General features: G+C 43.7%; 1 protein-coding gene across 1 annotated transcript in view; it reads right to left on the reverse strand.

Moving 5' to 3' along the window:
* The window catches only part of CSMD2 (CUB and Sushi multiple domains 2), a 628049-nt gene that overhangs the window by 222686 nt on the left and 384218 nt on the right, over positions 1–21145 (reverse strand). The window contains exons 14-15 of the mRNA XM_056122939.1: positions 14158–14484; positions 11898–12092 (exon numbers count right to left, since the gene is read on the reverse strand). Of these exons, the coding sequence (XP_055978914.1) occupies positions 11898–12092; positions 14158–14484 (522 nt within the window). The remainder of the gene's footprint in view (positions 1–11897; positions 12093–14157; positions 14485–21145) is intronic.

Consider the following 21145-nt stretch of genomic DNA (forward strand, 5'->3'; position numbering starts at 1 on the left):
CACCCTCAGTGACTAGATGAACAAACTTCTGGAAGGCTGCAAGAGTGTAGCTCATGGCAGGTAACCAACAAGACACTGGGTGGTCCAGGCTGACCTCATGGCTGCCTCTGATCTTGCAAAGCCCATTTTATCCCCCTAGGGTTCTCTGTATGCTTCCTCCTATCCCCTAACAGCTCATATGATTGCCATCATTCTTGATCTTACTAGAACCAAACCCTCTGGTCCTGGGTGGTCACTAGAGCAACGCCCCCGCCCCCCGGCCAACCCCTCCATCAGGGTCCCTGGGCTGATTTTACCACTGTCCTCATGATGGACATCCACAGAGAGCCTGCCATGAGATTGTGTACTCTTCACAAACAAACCCAGTGGGGGAGGGATGTCATTTCCTCCATCTTACAGCTAAGAAAGCTGTGGCTTAGGGAAGACAAGTAATTAGGCCTGGGTTAGCAAGAGGCAGAGCCTGGATACAGACCTAGGAAGATAGCACAAACTCAGACATCTTAATCAAAGCAACTTCTCAGTTTTAAAGAAACTTCCACTTCCTGTGAACCCCTTTACTATGCAGAGATTAGATGCCAAAAATTTCCTGAACAAAACCATGAAGGGGTTAAAGAGCTATGCAGCACCCCTGCAAATTTCCCCAGGTGATCAGTTTCATAAAATAGAGACCAAAGCACCACACCTTAACTCTCTCAACTTTGTAAATTTCTAGGAAATACCTAAAATAATTATCAAAAATATAAATTCTCAAGACTGTAAGAAGAAACAGTAGTTATCAAAAGAGAAGGTGGAAAGGGGTGGGGAGCTAGATCATAAGTCTGTTGTATGGAGAAGGGTGGACACTAGATTTCTGGTGAGCAACATAAGGTAGCATATGGGGATACTTAAGTGTGGTACTGTGTACCAGAAACCTATGCAATGTTAGAAATTGAAATTACTGCAATAAAACGTTGTCAAGCGTGCTTAATGAAAAGTTGTGTTAGGAAGTTTCAGTTTTGCAAAGGAAATAACAATAATGGTGACGAGGATATTAATAGCTGACTTGAGGACTAAAAGCATGAACTGACTATCTCCATTTTACAGAGGAGGAAATTAAGGCTAACTGGGCAGAATAGAAGTAATGAAACCCAGCAGAAATTTAACCTCCAGCACTCTGTCTCTAAATCCAACAGGACTAGGACCACCTCTGACAATAATGAGCCTACAGGTACTGAGAGCTGATAGGTGTCAAGGTTTAGTGTGGATTATCCTCGTGACAAGTACAATTCTCAAAGGCAGATACTAGGATTGTTCTCCTTTTATATGCAGGGATTATGATCATAATCCATTTTCAGTAAATTAAGACTTAGAGAAACTAATTACCCCATCCTTCTATTATACATGTGAGGCTAAAGCAAACAGCATATGAATATTTCACTTTATGGGTAACCCCGGTTTTCAAAACACATTTGTCCATGTCATTAAAACTACCAGACGTCCTCCTCTATTTTTCCAGTGGACATGTGAGATCTTGGAGGTGGAGAGGGGTATGACTATTGCTCAATCCATGTGATCCCACACAGGTACCAAGACTCAGCATAAATAGAGACTCTCTGTTAGCCCCCATTCAACAAATGTCCAGCCTCTTTGGTTGTTGGATTTTGATATTACTAGTCACTTTCCAGGAAGCCGGAGATCACAAGTCACTATTGTCTCTTTGACTAAATTCCATCAATGCACATATATATCAATACAACCAGATTTGGACTCTCCAGAGAAGGAAGCACAAATCTTTCCTCTGGTGTTCAGCATTTTGATGTATTTCTCTACTGTACTTTTCATTACCTTGACTAGTTGATCTTCTCTGGCTCATGTGACTGTCAACCAACTCCTGTTATTCATTGTCTCTCTAGTTCATCTTCACAGTCAGGTGGCAGTTGCCAAACAGGGAGCAAGGGAGGAGGAATCCAGAATGTACTATCTCTTTAACATTCAAAAAAGATACTCAACTTCACTCTTACTAAGAAAATCCATATTAAATCTACAATGAGAAATGACTTTTCATCCATCAGATTGGCAAAATGTAAAACTGGATGACACATGAGGTTGAAGGAAACCAGGTATTTTAGTACCTTCCTAGAGAAAATACAAAATTATACAACCCCTACAAAGATAAATGCGGCATTATCTAGAAAAATACATATCATTTACTCTCTGACCCAGCAATTCTATTTCTAGACTCCTATACCAAAGATAAACTGGCAAAACTATAAAAAGACATACATATGTTCAAGTATAAGCAAGGCAACACTACTCATGGTAGAAGAAGAATGGAAACAGTCCACATACTCAGCAATAGGAAACTGATGGAATGAACTAGGTAATCAACAAAATGTACTGTTAAGACAAAAGGCCCTCCCGTTGATCGTCGATTTGCTCGAGCGGGCCCAGTAACGTCTCCATTGGAGACTTTGTTGTTACTGTGTCTGGCATATCAAATACTCTCGGTAGCTTGCCGGGCTCTCCGAGAGGGGCGGACGAATCGAACTCGGGTCGGCCATGTTGGCCGCGTGTAAGGCGAACGCCCTACCCGCTGTGCTATCACTCCAGCCCATTCTTGTCTTGTTAAGACAAGAATGAAGAATATTCTATACAATGTCATGGAGTGATCCACAGAATATATTAGTAAATGGATAATGAGTAGAGAATAGTGGGCATAATATGATCCCATTTATCTGTGAAAGGGATTAGGTACACACATGTTAAGAATCAATGGAAAAGTAAAGAATTCAAATGATTTCCTATGGAGAGAGGGAGGAAACAGAGGAGAGTAGACAGGGTAGGATAGAAGTTAGGCTTCAAAAGGAGAGAGGGGGAAGAGAGAAAGAAAAAGAGGAGAGAGGAGAGAGGGGAGAGAAAGGAGAGAAGGAGAGGGAGAGAGAGTAGAGATGGAGAGAGAGAGAAGACAGAGGAGAGAAGGAAACAGAGAGGGAGAGAGAGAAGAAAGGGAAAGAGAGAAAGGAGATAGGGAGAGAGGGAGGGTGAGAGAGGAGAGGAGGAGGAGGAAAGATGATAGATAGAAAAGTGCCATAGAGGCAGGCTGGAGCATGGGGGGCGGGGAGGGAAACTGGGGACATTGGTGGTGGCAAATGTGAAGGGATGGGTGTTGGAACATTATATGACTGAAACCCAATCATACAATCATGAACAATTTTGTAACTGTGTATCTCACTATGATTCAATTAAAAATTATATATATAAATTTCAGCAATCATTTAAAATGCTAGATAACTAACTTTAAAGATCAAAACATGAATAAATGATACATATTTCTAGTGCAGCATTTGATGAACTTGGACATTTATGCACTCAGAGACCATTACTGCAATCAATAAAAATAAGCATTTCAAAAACAAAAATGTTAGGCTTTTTCAGACTAGACATTTTTTTCTTCTTTTTAAAAGAAGTTTAACTTTGGCACTATATAAATATTTTAAATAATCAAAAAACTTGACGTTGATAAGCAGTTTCTCAAAATTCAAAAATAGAGTGAAATAAACGAATATATTACTGTTTAATAGCCTACCCCTAGTAGGATAATGGAAAATAGCTGAAAGAAAGGAACTTAAATTACTTTCAATAATAATGTGCTTTGTGTAGTCCTGGTGCTTCAGTTCTGAGACTTCTGGTCATGTGTTATGCCATGGGAAATTATGCTGGAGTTGGGAAATGGGATTTTTAGTGGGAATGAAAAGAGATAGAGATAAGATATACAGTTAAGTAAAAAAGAAAAAGTGTTCTTACATTTGACATGAAATGAACCCAGAACGCATCTTATTTTTCAAAAAGTAATTTTTAGTGCTATTCATTGAAAAAAAACTTTAGAAGCAAGGAGCTACTCAATAGTAACAAGGCACTGAGCAGCCAGATTGTGTATAATATTTTCTACCAGGACTCCTTGGAGAAACAGCTGATTCTAGGTCAGGGACAGGAAATGTACATGAAGAGTTAGGGCCAATTCCACAAACTCCCATTGGCCAAAGGGAAAATTCTAAGCCTCAATTAACATAATAGCGGCAATAAATTTTATTTATTTAATTAAATTTTGTGATAATGTTTTAGTTATAGTTCAGGTTACAGTTGTATCAATGTTCATGGCGCTGATGTTACTACACCTTCCCACACCAAAGTCCTCAAGACACTCCACTACTGTCCTTTTGTCACTTCTAGTTCTCTTCTATGAATACAGATTTTCAAAAAATGTACTACAATAGATTTAAATGCATAAAACATGTTTAAATCCAGTGGGCTGCAACAATATCTAAAAATGTTCAACTGTGGAAGATACTAGAGAATCAACCCATTCATTAGGAAAACAGACATTAGGAAAAATGATTAAGTATTTCTCTTGCCTTTCCTTTATACTTGAGGGTAACCAAGTTGATGAGGGTTTTTTTTAAAAAAAAACATTCTCTAACTAATAAAGGCAGCAGAAACAAGAGCATGTCACCACTTTATAGTCCCAGGCTGGTCATCAAGAGCTCCTAAAGGTCCCCCAAAGAGCCACATCCAGACATTATGTACCTTCAATGAAGTCACAGAGTTCTGTCTATAAATATTTTGGCCGAAACTTGGAATTTGAACTTGATTAGCCTTCTCAATCTTACTGCCAGCTTACGGAAATATAAGCAAGAGAGGACCATATTAAACTACCTCCCAGGGATTTACTCTCCAAAATTCAGGATGCAGGAGACTTCTCAAGATAAAATGACCCAATTTCTTTAAAAACAAACAACAACAACAATAACAACAACATCAACCCCATAAGGGGAAAAAGCAGGTACCCATAGATTTAAAATGACTTGAGACTCATCATTTAATTTTATAGTTACCAATCAGAATTCTTATTTTTTAAAAAAAAATAGCATAAAAGAAAGCCCTAACTATAGAAATTTTATTAAATAATTCTTTCAAAAGATAACATTGTTATGATTACATTTTTATACTTTTAATCTGTTTGGGATACACTCTAAAATGTTGGGGGTGAAATGTTATGTTTGAAATTTTCTTTCCTAATAACTCCAGAGAGCTGGAGTGATAGCACAGCAGGTAGAGTGTTTGCCTTGCACGCGGCTGACCTGGGTTCGATTCCTCTGTCCCTCTCGGAGAGCCCGGCAAGCTACCAAGAGTATCCTGCACACTCGGCAGAGCCTGGCAAGCTCTTCATGGTCTATTCGATATGCCAAAAACAGCAACAAGACTCACAATGGAGACATTACTGGTGCCCGCTCGAGCAAATCGATGAACAGTGGGAGGACAGTGCTAGAGTGCTATTAACTCCAGAAAAGCACAGTGGTTTTTTTTGGGGGGAAGGGAGAAGGGGGAGGGGGGAATGGTGGTTGAAGCTCTGGGAATAGAAATAAAACAAAGTAGGCCATATGTGTATGATTGTTAAAGCTGGATGATGGGTTCATGAAGCCATTATACTATTTTCTTTGCTTGAAATTTTCCATTATTAAATTTCCAGGAGAAAACAAGGGAACATATACCCACACACAGAAAAGAAAAAAAATTAAGAGGTGAGGATCCTGTCTTGAGTAGGGAGGGCTCAGAAATGACCGAAAAGAGGAGGTCTGGCCTTATCCAGTCCTCATCACACTGCAGATACTCAATAAATATTTTGTTGAAGGCACAGGTAACATTTCCCCCCAATCTGAACGTTTTCCCCCAATCCATACATTTAGTCCTACTTCCTCTGTGGAAGGGGGTCTTTAAAGAGGTAAATAAGTTTCATGGAGGTTATTTCGGTGGGCCCTACTCCAACAGGTCTGGCGTCCTTCTAAGAAGAAGCACCACCACTAGGGACCCACATAAAGGGAAAAGACTGTGTAAGCAGATGGCAAGAAGGTGGCCTTCCATGAGCCAGAGAGGGTGCTTCAGGAGAAGACCCACCAGCTGCCACCTCAATGAGGACCTCCACCCTCCAGAACACGGAGAAAATAAATCAACAGATTTTTGTTTCCTGGAGTTTTGTTCTGGGAGCCTGAGACTCAGGGCTTCTGATCCAGGACTGCTATCCCCTTCGAGGGGTGCCCAACCTCTCCTGCCCTCTGGCGCAACAGTGGTTCCAGGCCAGAGCCACGGGGAGTGGAACAATAGGACTTGCTGGTGCTCATGCATGCCCCCAGTGTGCCACACCCCATGCCTGAGGTAGGTGGGTCTTCTGCTCTCCGTCTGTCCATCTTCATGACCCCAACAAGGTGGGCTCAGGCGTTTGCCTTATTTCACAGTTGAGGGAACAGGTGCAGAGAGTCACTGGTCCAGGTACTAGCTCGAAAGGTAACTGGTGCAGGCACAAACGTCTAGGAAGCATCCAGGACTTCAATCTGGGTGGCCTGGCTCCACGGGTCTTGTGTCTCAGAACTACAGTGGGTGTAGGAAGGCTCTCCCTAACCACGGCCCTGGAAAGGGTTTCACGTGACTGATGTTCTGTGTGGATGATCACGAGTGGAAGCCTTTCCCTCTCCTGCTCTCTCCCTGCCTCCCTGGTCCCATCTGAGCCTCCCTCGGGTGGGATGAAAGGAATCTATGCCATGGAGACAGACAGCTCGTTTGGTGCTTCAAAGGGATGGTTTTGAAAAGGGGACAAAGATTTTAATCCTTTCACTTGGCCGAGTGATCTTCGGTTGGTTCCTTAGCAACTTTGTTCTTGAGTTTCCTTAGCTGCGAAATGAGGACATTATCATTAACTGCACCCACCTCATGAGGTTGGTATGTGGATTCAACGGGACAATATGTGCGGAGCTCTTTACCTCATAGTTCACATGGTCGTAAGGGCTCAATTTTTATTCAATGCCTGATCTCAGGCAAGTCAATTCACTTTACTCGCTTGAAGATTTTCAAAGTATAGAGCATAATTATTTTCTCTTTTCTTTCACACAAGAGTGACAAGAAGATTAAATGAGATAATGTTAGAAACTCAATAACTACCCTTATTCCTTCCTTGGAGGCCTAAATGAGCTATAACCATCGCTGAAATTTCTCTTGTGGGAAGGGAGAGAATTGATCTTCCTTTTTTTATAGTGCTATTTGTTTCTGATTATATATGTAACACATTTGATAGATACTCAGAGACCAAAAAATGTGGATGTGTTTACACCACGCTGTTAAACCATCTTCCTCTGGGGAGTGGGGTTGGGGAATGAGCATTTTCACTTTGAACTTTATCATACTAGTGTGTTGTTTAAATTTTTGTGCAACCACCATGCCTTATTTTAGAAATAAAAACACATCCTCATTGTAGATAATTTATCTCCTTTTTTGGTAAAGTGACATCTTTTTAAAAGCCACGTTTGAGATTCGTGCCTTTTAATAAGGAGTTTAATTACCTTTATTGTCATAACTGATATCCTGTCTTCCTGCTGGCATTCTGCTTTGTGCTGTCAGTTTCTGATGTTGCCATGTGGGGTCCTATTTGCTTTGTCTTTTGAGAGAGACAATATGTTTTCTTTTGTTTTAATTTTCTACTGGGGTATGGAAAGCAGAAAACCTGCTTTTTATCCTATTTGTAGCTGCCTTTAATTCTCTTCATAGATACGTTTGAAATGACACTCTCCCTGGTGATATAATTTTTGTTTGTTTGTTTGGGGTCACGCCCAGTGGTGCTCAGCATTTACTCCTGGCTCTGCACTCAGGGGTCACTCCTGACAGGGCTTGGGGGACCATACGAGATGCCAGGGATCCAACCTGGGTCAGCCACATACAAGGCAACAACAGTCCTACCTGACTCCAGTCCCTAGTGATATAATTTTTAAAAATACAGTTAACACTAGCCCAGAGCCAGGGTTTGTGGTTCTTCATTCACAAGCTAGGAGGGCCCTGGACCAGAGTCTTCAATTCTCAAGATCCCCATGAAGAAAGCAACTGTAGCTACTTCCTCAGCCTGTTACATGGCTGAAAGTTAGGGCAAATGGGAACACTGAGCATGGTGGGGTAGGACTGTCTCTTCCTTCAAGGACACAAGGAAGAGATGAATGATGGCCACAGGCAATCGATCATTCTAAGTCTTATAATTAAATTAAAATTATTATTATAATTAATGGGCTGGAGCGATAGTACAGTGGGTAGGGAGTCTACCTTGCACGCAGTCAACATGGCCAACCCAAGTTCGATTCCTCCGCCCCTCTCGAAGAGCCCGGCAAGCTACTGAGAGTATCTCGCCCGCATGGCAAAGCCTGGCAAGCTCCCCGTGACGTATTCGATATGCCAAACACAGTAACAACAAAATCTCCAATGGAGACGTTACTGGGCCCGCTCGAGCAAATCGATGAACAATGGGAGGACAGTGACAGTGACAGTGATTAATTAATTAAACGTATAAAATAATAAGTCTGTCTTATATAAAATGCTTCAGATTTGCAACAGGGATCTCAGTTAAAGTTCAGCAAGCGTCAGCCCAGGGACCAAGTTCCATCCGTCCATTGATGGCTTGTTTCAGGCTGTTTTCTCCTCCTAAACAGAGACCCGGGGTCCACAAGCCCAAATCCTGTCTTGGTTGGCCCTTTAAAGAAAAGGTTTCCTCTTTCTGCTCTGTGCAGCCAGATGATCACCCTTCTTTCTAAATGGAGGGAAGAAGCCATTTTCTCGCTTGTCCCATTAAAGCCTCTCCAAAGCTAAGTGGCTCTTAGCATATATTAAAAGATTTTTTAAAAAAGATCATTAGTTTCTGCATTTAATTGTCCACAAGGTGGGGATACTTAATCAAAAACAAAGTGAGAAAAATAAAAGTGGAAAAGACCAAGATGCTGATTAGATAGCAGGGCTCTCCCGGGGCTGAAGGGCCAGGAGGGGTAGGAGGGGCCAGGCTCTCGCTGTGTGTCTGTGGGGTCTTCCTCACCTGCCTGTTCCTCTCTTCTGAGTCTGAAACTGGCAGCTTTAGGTGGCATCAGGCTCCCACTCCATCCCCTCCTCCCCCAACCAGATTTCCAGGGCACACCCATCACTCTCTGCCCACCCTATTTCTGGTGGCCCACAGTGGTCCCTGACCTCAGTGTCCACCCACCCCTTTCCCCAGGGATGGAGTGAAAGAGACAGTTTCCATTTCAAAATGAGATCTTTGCCATAACATGGCAGGCTGGCTCAAGCCATGAGCAAAGGCCTGAGTTCTCAGACGTGTGTTGGTTGGACAGGGTCTGAGGGCTTCCTGACTCTGGTGATGATGGACTGGGGGGAAAGGGTTACTGGTGTGGAGGAAGAGGAGAAGTCTCCAGTTACTGATTCTCGATTCCTCTTTTTCCAGGGATGAGGAGGGATCAGCTCTCTTGGGGCTGAGCCCCTGGGGGTTTGGGGGGTCATGGGGGCCTGTGAAAGTGGTAAAAGAAAAATGTAATAATTATGGCTAACTGAGTGGTCTTGGGAGACCCTGTGAAGAGTGAAGCGTCTCAGGAGACCAGCTGAGCAGGAGATACCAGCAGAGATGTCTTGGGTGAAATGGGGCCAAGAGCATGAGGAAAAAGAGGGGACCAGAGGAAAAGAAAGGGGGGCTACCAGCTGAGCACAGTGCACCTGGGGCTCCACAGGGCTGTCCTGCAGGGCTGTCTGCTTTACCCTAACAATCCCACCAGCACATAACTAACCCCTTCCTGCTGGTGAGTACAGCCCCAGACTCGCGCAGGGAAGACTGTGAGGACAGATTGTTACTCTGGCACACACCTAGGGCAGGTGGAGGGTGGCTGGGGGGCTGGGCGGGATCCCCGTGGAACCAGGCAGGCTGGAGGGGGGCCTATTGATGTCCAGGGGCAGGCCCCTGGGAGAACGGATACACAGACCCTTGGTTCCTCCAAAGTGCACCAATATTTGTCTGATGGGCCTGATGAAAAAAAGGGCCTACTTTCTTTCACATTAAAAAGTACTCAGAGTCAATACTTAGGCAGTGCCACCTCCACCAGCTGCCCAGAGCAGATGAGCTCATGCGCAGGAACCATTCTTTACAGAGATGGCATCATCGCTTGCCCATGGTGGCATCCACGGTGGCATCGCTTACTGGATGTCCAGCTTGGAGAGCAAAGGCAGCCCCAGGGGAGCCAGGTCACCAGAGCATTTAAGGGGCTAAAACCTGATCGAGCCTAATTAACAAGTTGCTCATTCATTCACCAACTGGGATCCACAAAGTTATCTATTGAGGGTCAAATAATGCGCCAGTGGTAGGAGGTGGGGCCCAAGAAGGACTCCCCGGCCTCGAAGCCGATGCAAGGCAGTAAGGGAAGTGCTAACACGCTAGTTCTTTATGCCAAGGGGTGTCCTGGTCATCTGGAGCTAGGGTTCACCCATACCCCTTCTGTTCAGCTGTAACAAACAGAGGAACAGGGAACTGATTAGGATTCCGAACCAGGTCCCCATGCTGAGAAGCCCACCCGGACCCCAGACCCTCTGGCCTGGGTGGTTTCTGTCTCCCACCTGGAGCACACTCCCTTCCTGGCTCACTCCTGCTGGCTGGCAGGGGCACCCAGGCTTGGAGATCTGGTACACAGAGGGGCCCTTGGTCACTCCCCTGCTGCCGTGTAAGAGAGGAGGAACCTTTCTGGTTTCCAAAGAAACTCACCACCCAGCCACAGGTCAGTGTCAACTGAACACTACACAGGACCATGCTCTGGGTTTTAGCGCACTGGTTTCACATGATCCCTGCCCTCAAGGAGCTTATTCTGTGCTTCACATTTTATTATAATTTTTAGTTTCTCTTTTGGGCCATGGTTGATGGTGCTCAGGGCTCACTCCTGGTTCTGTGCTCAGGGGAATGACTCCTGGCTATGATTAGGGGATCCTATGGTGTGCCAGGATCAAACGCAGGTTGAACCAGTGCAAGGCAAACACCCTACCCACTGTGCTATAGCTCTGGCCCTTATTTTGTTATAATTTGGGGGCCTCCCCAAATAACAGGGACTGGGGTGCTTTTTCTGACAATATTTAGCCAATCAGCCAGAAGGTTCTACAGTCAGGCCTGGTGATGGTGCCTGGGCCTTACAGTGTTGGGGGACCTCCAGGCCACGTCTGGCAGTGCTTGGTGGGCTGGAGGGGCACATGTGTCCCTGACCCCTGATTTCTCTCTCTCTCTCTCTCTCTCTCTCCTCTTCTCTTCTTTCTTTCTTTCTCTCACACGCCCTTAACCTATGTTTTATTTCTGTTTTTTTTTTATTTTGCTTTTGGGACCATACCCAGTGATGCTCTGGGGTTATATCTTGCTCTGCACTCAGGAATTATGCCTGGGGGGACTTAGGGGACCATATGGGATGTCAGGGATAAAACGCAGGTCGGCTACAGGCAGGTAAAGGCCCTACCCACTGTAGCATCTCTCCTTTAAGTTGTATTTCAAGTGCCTGCAGCTTGCTGGAACACAGGGCTAGACTCTGAGCAGAACAGCATCCTGTTGGGCGGTGAGAAGTCTGACAGCAACCCCAGGCTCCCTGCAGACTGCCTCCTGCCTCTTGCTGTTGGGTTTGTGCTAAGCCACCTGGAGACTGACTTGCAAGAATATCAACATTTAACAGGGACACAAAGGCCAGGCCTGGGACACGTCTCAGGGTACCCGGGAACGAGCAGGTCGAGGAAGAAAGAGTGGCAGGCAGCTTGACAGAGAGGGAAGTTCCCCCACGCTGTGGCATGGGAGGCAGCCGAGGCTCCCTGGGCAGGAGCAGACGGCAGAGCTCCTGGCATAGGGAGTTCCCGGTGGGAAAATAGGTTCTTTTGCAGCCTGGCAGGTTAGGGCGGGCGTATCTCCGGTGCTTTCTCTGTTTACCATCCTCAGCGGTGGGGGGGGGGGGGGGTGTGTGACCTGAGTCCTGGGAGGTGACCAAGCACACAGAAATGGGTCCCCAGCCCCCATGCCCCGCCCATCCCGAGGCAGTTCCGGGCACTGCACGCACCTTCGCAGCGCAGCACGGCGCTGTTCCAGACCACACTGCCCTCCTTCAGCACGCACGTGATGGTCTCCGAACCCTGTGTCCCCAGGAAGCCTTCATCACAGAGGAAGGAGATGGAGCTGCCCAGCTGGAGGCTGTCACCAAACCGCTTGCCGTTCACGGGAACGCCAGGATCGGGGCACTCGTTATGGCGAAAGGCTGGGGGTGGGGGGCAAAGATGGGGTCAGACACAGCTGGCATGCAGAGACACCCCCACAGAAAACAAGCTTCCTAACGAGACCCTGCCTGCTTCCCACTGAACCTGCTGCACGCAGGCAGAGCTCAATGCCCCAGAACCCCAGAACCAGGGACCAAGGAACCTTGAGGGGCACCAAGAGGGTTCTTGCCAAACTGGACCGCTGCCTTCCTGGGCACTGGACAGGAACACACTCTACCAGAGAGCAGGCTGCTCCTTGGTGGGCTCATTTATGCCATCCCGTAAGTCCTAGGAGTCATTACTACTTCTGCCTATTAAGAGGGAAACAGAGGCACACACCTAGCCAAGGAGCAGGTCTGCCTCATCAGTGTCAAATCCATTTTCATGCCTTCCTAATGTCGAGTGAAGGTGGAGGGAGTGTACAAGGTGGGGAGTGGGACTCTAGGTCCCCTGACACTAACAGGCACTCAGCATCATGCAGGACGGTCCCTGGTGCTAACCCAGTGGGAAGCCACGGCTCTCACTCCCTTGTCTCATGCTCAGTCCCGGGCACCTGAGGACAGTCAGAAATGAGAGCAAAGAGCCGGAATGCCTGCTGGTCTGATGGAGCTTCGCCTACGGCTAGTTATGTTGGTTTCAGGCACTGATGCCATTTTACCGAGGCTGTTTTCCAACCTAGCCCATGGAGATGACTTGGCGCTTGCAGGCGAGGGAAATAAAAAGAATAAAAGGAGAGTTGATAGTTTGAAGCAGAAAATGTTTGATTGGGCCCCTGGCATAGGGCATTACTGTGCTCCCGAGATCCTTTCCTTCTTCCCCTTTCCAAAGCTACTAGGATACCCTCATTTTCAAACCCCTTGAGTCTCAGAAACTCCCCTGCTTCCTTCTGAGGGATGGTGCATTCATTAGGACCAGCTGGATTGGCCACATCTGGGCCTGCACATTGGGAACCAGCCGACTGGCCTGGCTTGGGTGTTGGGAAGGCTCCATTTGTAAGCCTGGGAGATCCTGAGAGGGAGAAGTACCAGCACACATAGCCTCAGAGGCTGTCGCGACTGGCAGGAGGCAAGAGGCCTGCAAGCCTGGACGTCCTTCTCAGTGAGCCACGGAGCATCTGCCCCAGAAGTGATGGTGATCTTCCCCAGAAGAGCCCGGGGGAGTCCCCGCCATAACATCTGACATGGAAGCCTGGGACAGCCCAGACTTGGTGACTTCCCCACTTTCCTACCACCATGAGGTTACTCCACGCTTTGAAATACCGGGAGAGGAGGAAAAGTCCTTTGGGGCCAGAAGTCCAGATATTTTGTTTTTTCAACTCCACAAGTCTTAAACTTTAATGTACAAATGCACAACAATATACCCAGTCCTGGTTGTGGGAGCTGCAGCTCTACACTCTAAGGGCTGCCAGCTCTCCCTGTGCACTTGCTCACACCTGGGCCTCCTGGTAGGGGACAGGGATGGAGCTCAGTCTTGGGAGTGTGGGGAGGATGGCAGTGATGGCCTAGAACTGGTGCTCAGCACGCAGCAACGATGCTCACTCCTGTTCAGAATGTTCCTTGTGGAAGAAGGAACAAAGATCTTTTCCAGATCTTCATTTCTGATTTGATCAGGGCCTCAGTGTGTGAGCAGTGTCATCAGGAATACCTGAGGTCAAAGATCAATAGCTCTCCATGGGGATGGGGGGGAGGGGGAAATGCAGAGGGAGGGGACCGAGGATTGTGCAGGGCTGAGGGTTCTCTCCCCAGGGCCTCCTGGACTCCAGCTGGGCCTTTGGGGTGGGCTCAGTGAGGCTACAAAAAAACACCATTCAAGCTTATGTGGTCCCCCAGGGGGTAAATTGAGTCGAGATACTCCCACTTTGTGACTCTCCTTTGAACATTTTTGGTGGGGAAATGATTACAGGCTCATTTCCTTTATCTGTTACACTCCAGGAGGGAAATACACGCCCACTCCACAGGGAAGAATGTCCTGGCTTTCCTGGGTACACAGAAGCCTGCCAGGCCCCAGGAGGGACCCCATCCACATCAGCACCCCAGGTCACCCTCAGAGGTCAGAGGGAGGACTCACTGGTAAAGGTGATGTTGAAACCCCGTTTCCCCGTGGAGTGGTCTGTCTGAAACTCGAGGCGGGCAACGTGGCCGCTGCTTGTGATGGATGAGGGGAGTTGGTTTCCTGAGAAAGTGCCCAGGACGGGGGCCTCGGCAGTGGCTCCGTCCTTGATGACCAGGAAGTCAAACTGTGGCTCCACATCGATGTCATTGAAGGCCAGGTGGATGCGGCTCTCAGGCCGTGCCAGGATGAGCCAGACACAGTGAAGGTGGTTTCCGTAGTCCTCTGGGTAGTTGGGGGACAGGACGACCCCTGAGGGGCTGGTGAAGTTGAAGAAGCAGGAAACTGCAAAAGAAGAGCCGTGGTGGTCAGTCAGCAGCTCAGCATGCACCAGGGCCACAGAGGGCTGGCAGGCAGCATGTTTCCTTAGTCTAAAGAGCAATGGAAAGAGAGGCTGTCACGAAGGCTGTTTGTGCTCTGGGCTCTGGGCAAAGACACATAGTTGGTCAAGGAGCTAGGGTACCAGCCAGGGGCCCTTGGACAACTGTGGATATGGATGATTTGGTATTCTCTTGGTCCTCATTCCCTCTTCTAATCTGCTCAGTCCAGGCAGTGCCTGCATGCTCCTGGTCCCCGGTGCTGGGGGAAAAACACTATGCAAGCTCAGTTGGTCCCCCAGGGGATAAACTGAGCAAAGATACTCCAACTCTGTGACTTTCCTTTCAACATTTTTGGTGGGGAAATGATCATGGTTGCACTGGAGATTTGGGCAATTCAAGGTCCAAAATGATGCTGAGACGGTACCAGGTAACTACTATCTTTCAGAGACCAATGCTTTGGAAGAAACCGGGTGAGAGAGGAGACAGTGCCTCACTCAGTACCCTGTCTGCTGCCTGTGAGGGCTCCTACACTCCCCTCAGGATCCACTCCTCTGAAAATCCTCTTAATTACCCTCCTGTTACCCTCTCCTACAGCAACAGACCTTTGAACAAGGATGAGGCGAAAAGACGGCTGAAAATGGAAAAACAAACACTGAACCCAAATTAAAGAGAAAAATAGTAGAACCAAAGAAAAATAATTGCAACAACTATGCCAAAGGGCAAATATCAATATTGAATTAGCACTTTTATAGCCATATAAGACCATGATCAAGATGAGCAAAGAGTATACTCAAAGGACTAATAAGATAAAATAGAAGTACTATGAAAACATAGTTCATTTGGCTAGAAAAAAAATAAGGAAAAAAGTACAACTCGACACTCTGGAGGCTTCACAGAAACTCATATGTATGTATTGGCTGCTGCAGAATAAAGTTGATGTAATCTTTTTGGAAAGGGAGCATATGAATTCTTATCAACAATCACAAAACTATTCACATATTCTGACTTGGTAATCTCAAGGAATTAATTCAAAAGAAAAAGAGCCACATGGACAAAGATGGTTATAGGGACATAATTTTATTACAGAGAAGGAATGTGAACAACCTATATGTCAGTTCCACAATGTGTGGTAAATCATAGCCTTTAATGTGATGCTGTTGGAACTCAACCATTAAAGTGATAAATGTGAGCCTGTAGAAAGAAGAATGTTAAACATCATTTTAAGTAAAACAGTAGATCACAAAATTATATGCATATTTTTGATTAATGCTATTAAACATTTATTTATTTATGGACAAAGACTGGACATGAGCCCCTAAATAAAAGCTGCATCAGGGGAATAGATTTCAAGGTGGTTTTTTTTCCCCCAAATGAAATTCCTGTTAAGTATTTTTGACTGCAAACATGACATAGGATCATTCTAAGCACTTTTTATTATATAAAAATATAAAGACAGCAAAAAAATATGGGCAAAGGTTTAAATCCCTTTAGGACATTTATGTTGAAGTTTTGTTGTTTCTAAGAATATTAATAAATAAGAATACCATTTAACTTAGTAATTATAATGGAGCTAAGGTGCAAAATGAAAATAAAATAATATTCCAAAAGAAAAATCACAAAATACAAAGAAATTGATGACCCATTATATGAGTTCTCCTTGCTCTCTGTGAAATCCATTTTCTGCCTTTCTGCATTATGTATTTTGTTTCCAGGCTATTGTATGACCCGCTCACCTTCCACCTGCATCAAATTCACAACGTGAACCAGATCCTTAAGACACATTCAGTCTTATCCTATGATTTCTGTACTTTATATGTATATAGGAGAAGTTGAACCGTGGCAAGAGGATACAGAAAAACTTTTAGGGCATAATATATAGTTATGGTAATGATTATATATTATTGGGCTGAATGCAGGCACTATTCAAACACTATGATCAATTACCCACAGTAACACTCTAAAGTAGGTATTGATATCATCCCATTTTAAAGATATAGATAATGAAGTGACACAGAGGGCAAGTGACTTGCCAGGGGTATAAGGTCAATGAATGGTGGCAGCAAATTTAAGTCCACGAGAGCCCATGCAAATTCACGCCCCTATGACTCCAAGTATGTCACCTGGATATCACCTGAAGTCAGATAAATATGAATTAGCCACCCCTCAATATTATCTCCCAGTATGAGAATAACAATGCTCAGTAGTTCAAGAATCAGAGTGGACTTCGCAGAGGTATTCCCAGAATGTGATGAGAATCTAGTTTTGGAGCCTACACATCAGATTATCAGTACAGATATAAAGGACTCTAAGCTGGACATGGCTGCTTCCTCTTAACCCCTTCTTCCCTACAGCTATTCTACCTCTAGTTTTGTTTTAGTCTAGCTGAGAAATAATGCAAATCAGGAGGAACCCTATCCCAAAGACAATTACCTTAAAGACCAAAGGGGAATATATATCACCTGCTCTATCCCCAGTGGAACAACACTAAAGCCGACTGAAGACAATGTTTTCAGAAGGAAAATCATTAGGGGTGCTGTGAGCATGTGAACAAAGGGAGTTTCTATAGAGGAGAATTTAATCAACATCATCCAAATCCGCACTCCATTCCACCATTCATCACTTTGTTCTTGAGATCCCTTCTCCAGGGTTGCCACGATCTAAAGCTCCAAGGCACCATTTTGGAACTTGAGCATCTGTTCCTGGTAGCTTTTTCTATCACTTTGTAATATTATTATCTTGTTTTCACTTTGTTATTTATCTCTGGCCTGTCCTTAGCTATTCTCAACGCATACACATATACTCCATAAAGGCAGAAATCTGATTTTTGCTTCCTTTGAATCGCTAATGGCTTCCTCTGAATACCTAATGGCTTCCACAATTCCTGGTTCCTTGTAGGTGCTCAATCAATATTTGACAAATGAATGTGTAGTTAATGGTTTTTACCAGATGAAAACATGGTTACATAAATATAGGTGTCTCATATACCCCATCCTGCTCCAAGTGTCAGTCAACAGAAATGACCATAGTCTATAAAAAATAGACAGACATTGGTGTTAGTTCTGGATACTAGGAAAAATGACCCCCAGTGCATTTCTCTTAGACTCAGTACAGATATATCCCCCAATAATTTATAGTAGAAAGGAGATATAGATACCCAAGTTGTTAAACAGCTGAAACAATAGAAACAATAGAAATTGACCCCAATATTAAAGCTATCAAAAAGTATTATTCATATAACACTCATAAAAAAAACTCAAAGATGCTTGAAATTCAACCAAAACATGAATCAAAATAAACTCAAGTTTGAAAGTTTGAGTTAATAAAAAATAAAAAATAAAGATTGTCAATGAGCAAATAAGCCAAATGCAGTTATAAAATAATTGCTGTAGATGTTATGAAACAAAGTGGAAGTATAAAATATTCTTTGGTAGAGAAGATATATCACCCTTAAAGCCCAGGGTAAAATATTCCAGTTTAAATTGATAGAACAACGCTGGAGCAAGAGATATGCTAATTTTCCCTTATTTCAAGAAATCCTGTTTCTGTGGTTAATTAGAGAAATATAGGTTAGAGCATGTTTTTAAACATGTTAAATGTAATTACTAATAGACTACAAAGTAGCTTATCTTTGAAATACCAAAGGGAAAAGAGCAAAGCAGTCAATTTAGGGGAAAAAAATCAAAGAAAGAGTAAGAAAGCATAAAGAGGGGAAATGTAAAGTAAGGTCCCCCCAAAAGAGATAAAATATCATTCATGATGATAAATGTATACAGGTTAATCTAGCCCAGTAATATACAACCCTCAGTTTGGGATATGATATAGGGCTAAAAATAAGTGACTTAGAATTGTTGAAATTAGAAGAATTAGGCAAAATAGCTCAGGCTTCACATCTAAGGAATGCTAAACTTCAGCGCTATCCCTGACCTAAAGATTCCTATTTAAGTGGGGGAGGGGCCAATTAGCTTGGGGATGAGGGCATCACAGATTTTAAGAGCAATACAGATGATGCTAAGGTGCAGTCAGTCGGGACTTGAGAACTACTGCAGGGAAGCAAGTGTGAATCACATAAAGGAGCTTTCTTATTAAAGCCAGACCCTTGGATGTTATCAAATCACACAAGACTCCTGAGTGATCCTTTTCAGGGCCAAGAGTCTCTATGTAGCTCCAAACAGACATTTCTTCTTACAGCTGCAAAGAGATGGAACCAATAAGCTAGAATGTGGCCTTACAAAGCAAGGCCTTCCGTTCCAGGACATAACTCATTCTTGTTTCAGAAAAACTAGAGAAAAGGGATTATCTATTGCCTACAAAGGCCTAATTTTTCTTGCTCTAAAAAATATGCTTGCATGCTATATTGGAGTATTTCTGTCAGAGAGAAAGAGAGTTTGCTTCTTAGTGTTAAGGAGGAGGAAAACAAAAAGAGTTATAATTGGGTGTAATTTCCATCAATCACCCTAGCTAAAGAGGGGAAGAAAGTGCTGCTCCCTTAGGAAGAGGTTACCATGTTATGCTCATGTCTCTTGACCTTGGGTAAGCCTCTGTGATCTTGCTCAGACTGAAAAAAAAGGGCAAAAACTCATTAGAATGTGCATATATAATTGCTATACATATAGAAGATTATTATTTAACATGATCTTGAGTAGAAAATAAAAGGGACTTGTTGAAAAACCCTTTTCTATTAGTATTTTCTTCTGTGTTGTCACTTCTAGTTTCATTTGCTTTCAAAATGATAACTCAATTACCAGGGGCCTGACAAAGCAAAACAAAATCTAAAGATGATATTTAAAAAATGGATGATATGCACATTCAAGAGAAAGGCCTGACAGTTATGGTGCTTTGTGCCCCCAAGCACTGAAACAGACCAAACTGGTTTTTAAATGTAAGAGTTAGAGAACAAAATATTAATCTGAAGTTCCAAGTAAGTCAAGATAAAGAAGATGAGAAAGATATGGTGAGTGTGTATATATCATATGAAAACATAGCCTATAAGAAAAGACCATCTTCTTTATAAAAGCCACATGGAATATTGCAAAAAATGGACAGTGTATTAGGCAACAAGGAAGAAAATCTCCAAAAATTCCCTCACCAAGAAAAACCTGGGGTGCATCTTCTCTGTTTACAGAGCAGATCAGAAACCAATAATAAAGGAATAAAGAAAAAGCCTCATGTCTCTTGAAAAGTCATAAATCCTTTCTCTAACAAGGGATTGAGCTCAAAGAGAAAACAAAAGCATCCAAGGCAGACTGCAACAATGCTGATAACACTAGACCAAAGCTGTACTTAAGAGAAAATTCATAGCTTTATTTGTTTTTAAATGATAAAATCGTAAAATGAGTGTTCAAACTGAGAAAGTCACAAAGAAAAAACCAATTAGAAGAGAAGAATAACTACAGAAATGAAAAAAGAAAGGAAGAGAAAAACACTGACTTACAGAGAGCAATTAAACAGAAATTTTGAATGGTTCTACTTAGAAAGGCAAAAGAGAAAAGACACATGTATAGAGTTCAGCTGCTAGAAGTAAGGAGCTAAGAGAATTAGAAAAGATTAGTGTGGATAACATACAAATAAATTTGAAATCTTGGTCAAATATTTTGAGATCAATGGAGAACTGAATTGTCAGATTTGTGTGTAGGGGAAATCCTAAGGAAACGAAAATATACTTGGGAGGGATGCTTTCATGGCAAATGCTTTCAAGTCACAGACAATAATAGCCAGGCTGTTTAAATCAACAATGATGCAAGTTCTCCATAAATATGATATGTAGGATACACATATTCACACCCACCCACTCACACACTGACACACCCTCAGTTAAAAAATATCCAATATGCTAAGTGCTAGCAAATCAAATTCAGCCTTGAAACAGCAAACAAACTCAAGTTATAGAAGGGAAACAAAAAATTAGTATTGATAGGTAAAAAAGAAAAATTTTAAAGTGAGAGAGAAATGATTTTTCTGAAGAGTTCATACTGGCAAGAAGAAAGTATGAACTCCTGTTATTGTGTGCCTTTAACATCATTTCTTGGCAAGCTCCTCACTAATTTATTTTTTGGAACTTGAAATAGTTTTAAGACACATTTGTAAGAATGAATAGGTGAAAAGAGCCAAATTCTCCTTGAAATAGAGAAGAAGAGCATCAGAGGTGCCTGTTAGTATCCCCAAAGTGGCATTTTCCATTATCTTATTGACACACACAACAGCACACCACAGTGAGTATTATTAATCTACCCATTTTACAGAAGCAGAAACTCAGACAGGTAAAGCTACGTTTAGTAAGCTATCTGTCTATGGTCATAGCAGGTATGACTAAGAGCCCTGTCAAACTGATTCCAGAACCCCATCTCTCAACCATGAAACCTCCTCCCTCCAAATGAAGGAAGGGATTGCCAAGCCCTTAAGTCACAGTCACAGTCACAGTCTTCCTGTTGTTTATCGATTTGCTCGAGCGGGCCCAGTAACGTCTCCATCATGAGACTTCTTGTTACTGTGTTTGGCATATCGAATACATCACAGGTAGCTTGCCAGGCTCTGCCGTGTGGGCGAAATACTCTCAGTAGCTTGCTGGGCTCTCTGAGAGGGGCGGAGAAATCGAACTCGGGTCGTAGTCAAACATATTAAAATGTATT

This window comes from Sorex fumeus, unplaced genomic scaffold, assembly GCF_029834395.1.
Source record: "Sorex fumeus unplaced genomic scaffold, SorFum_2.1 ptg000047l, whole genome shotgun sequence".
Lineage (NCBI taxonomy): Eukaryota > Metazoa > Chordata > Mammalia > Eulipotyphla > Soricidae > Sorex > Sorex fumeus.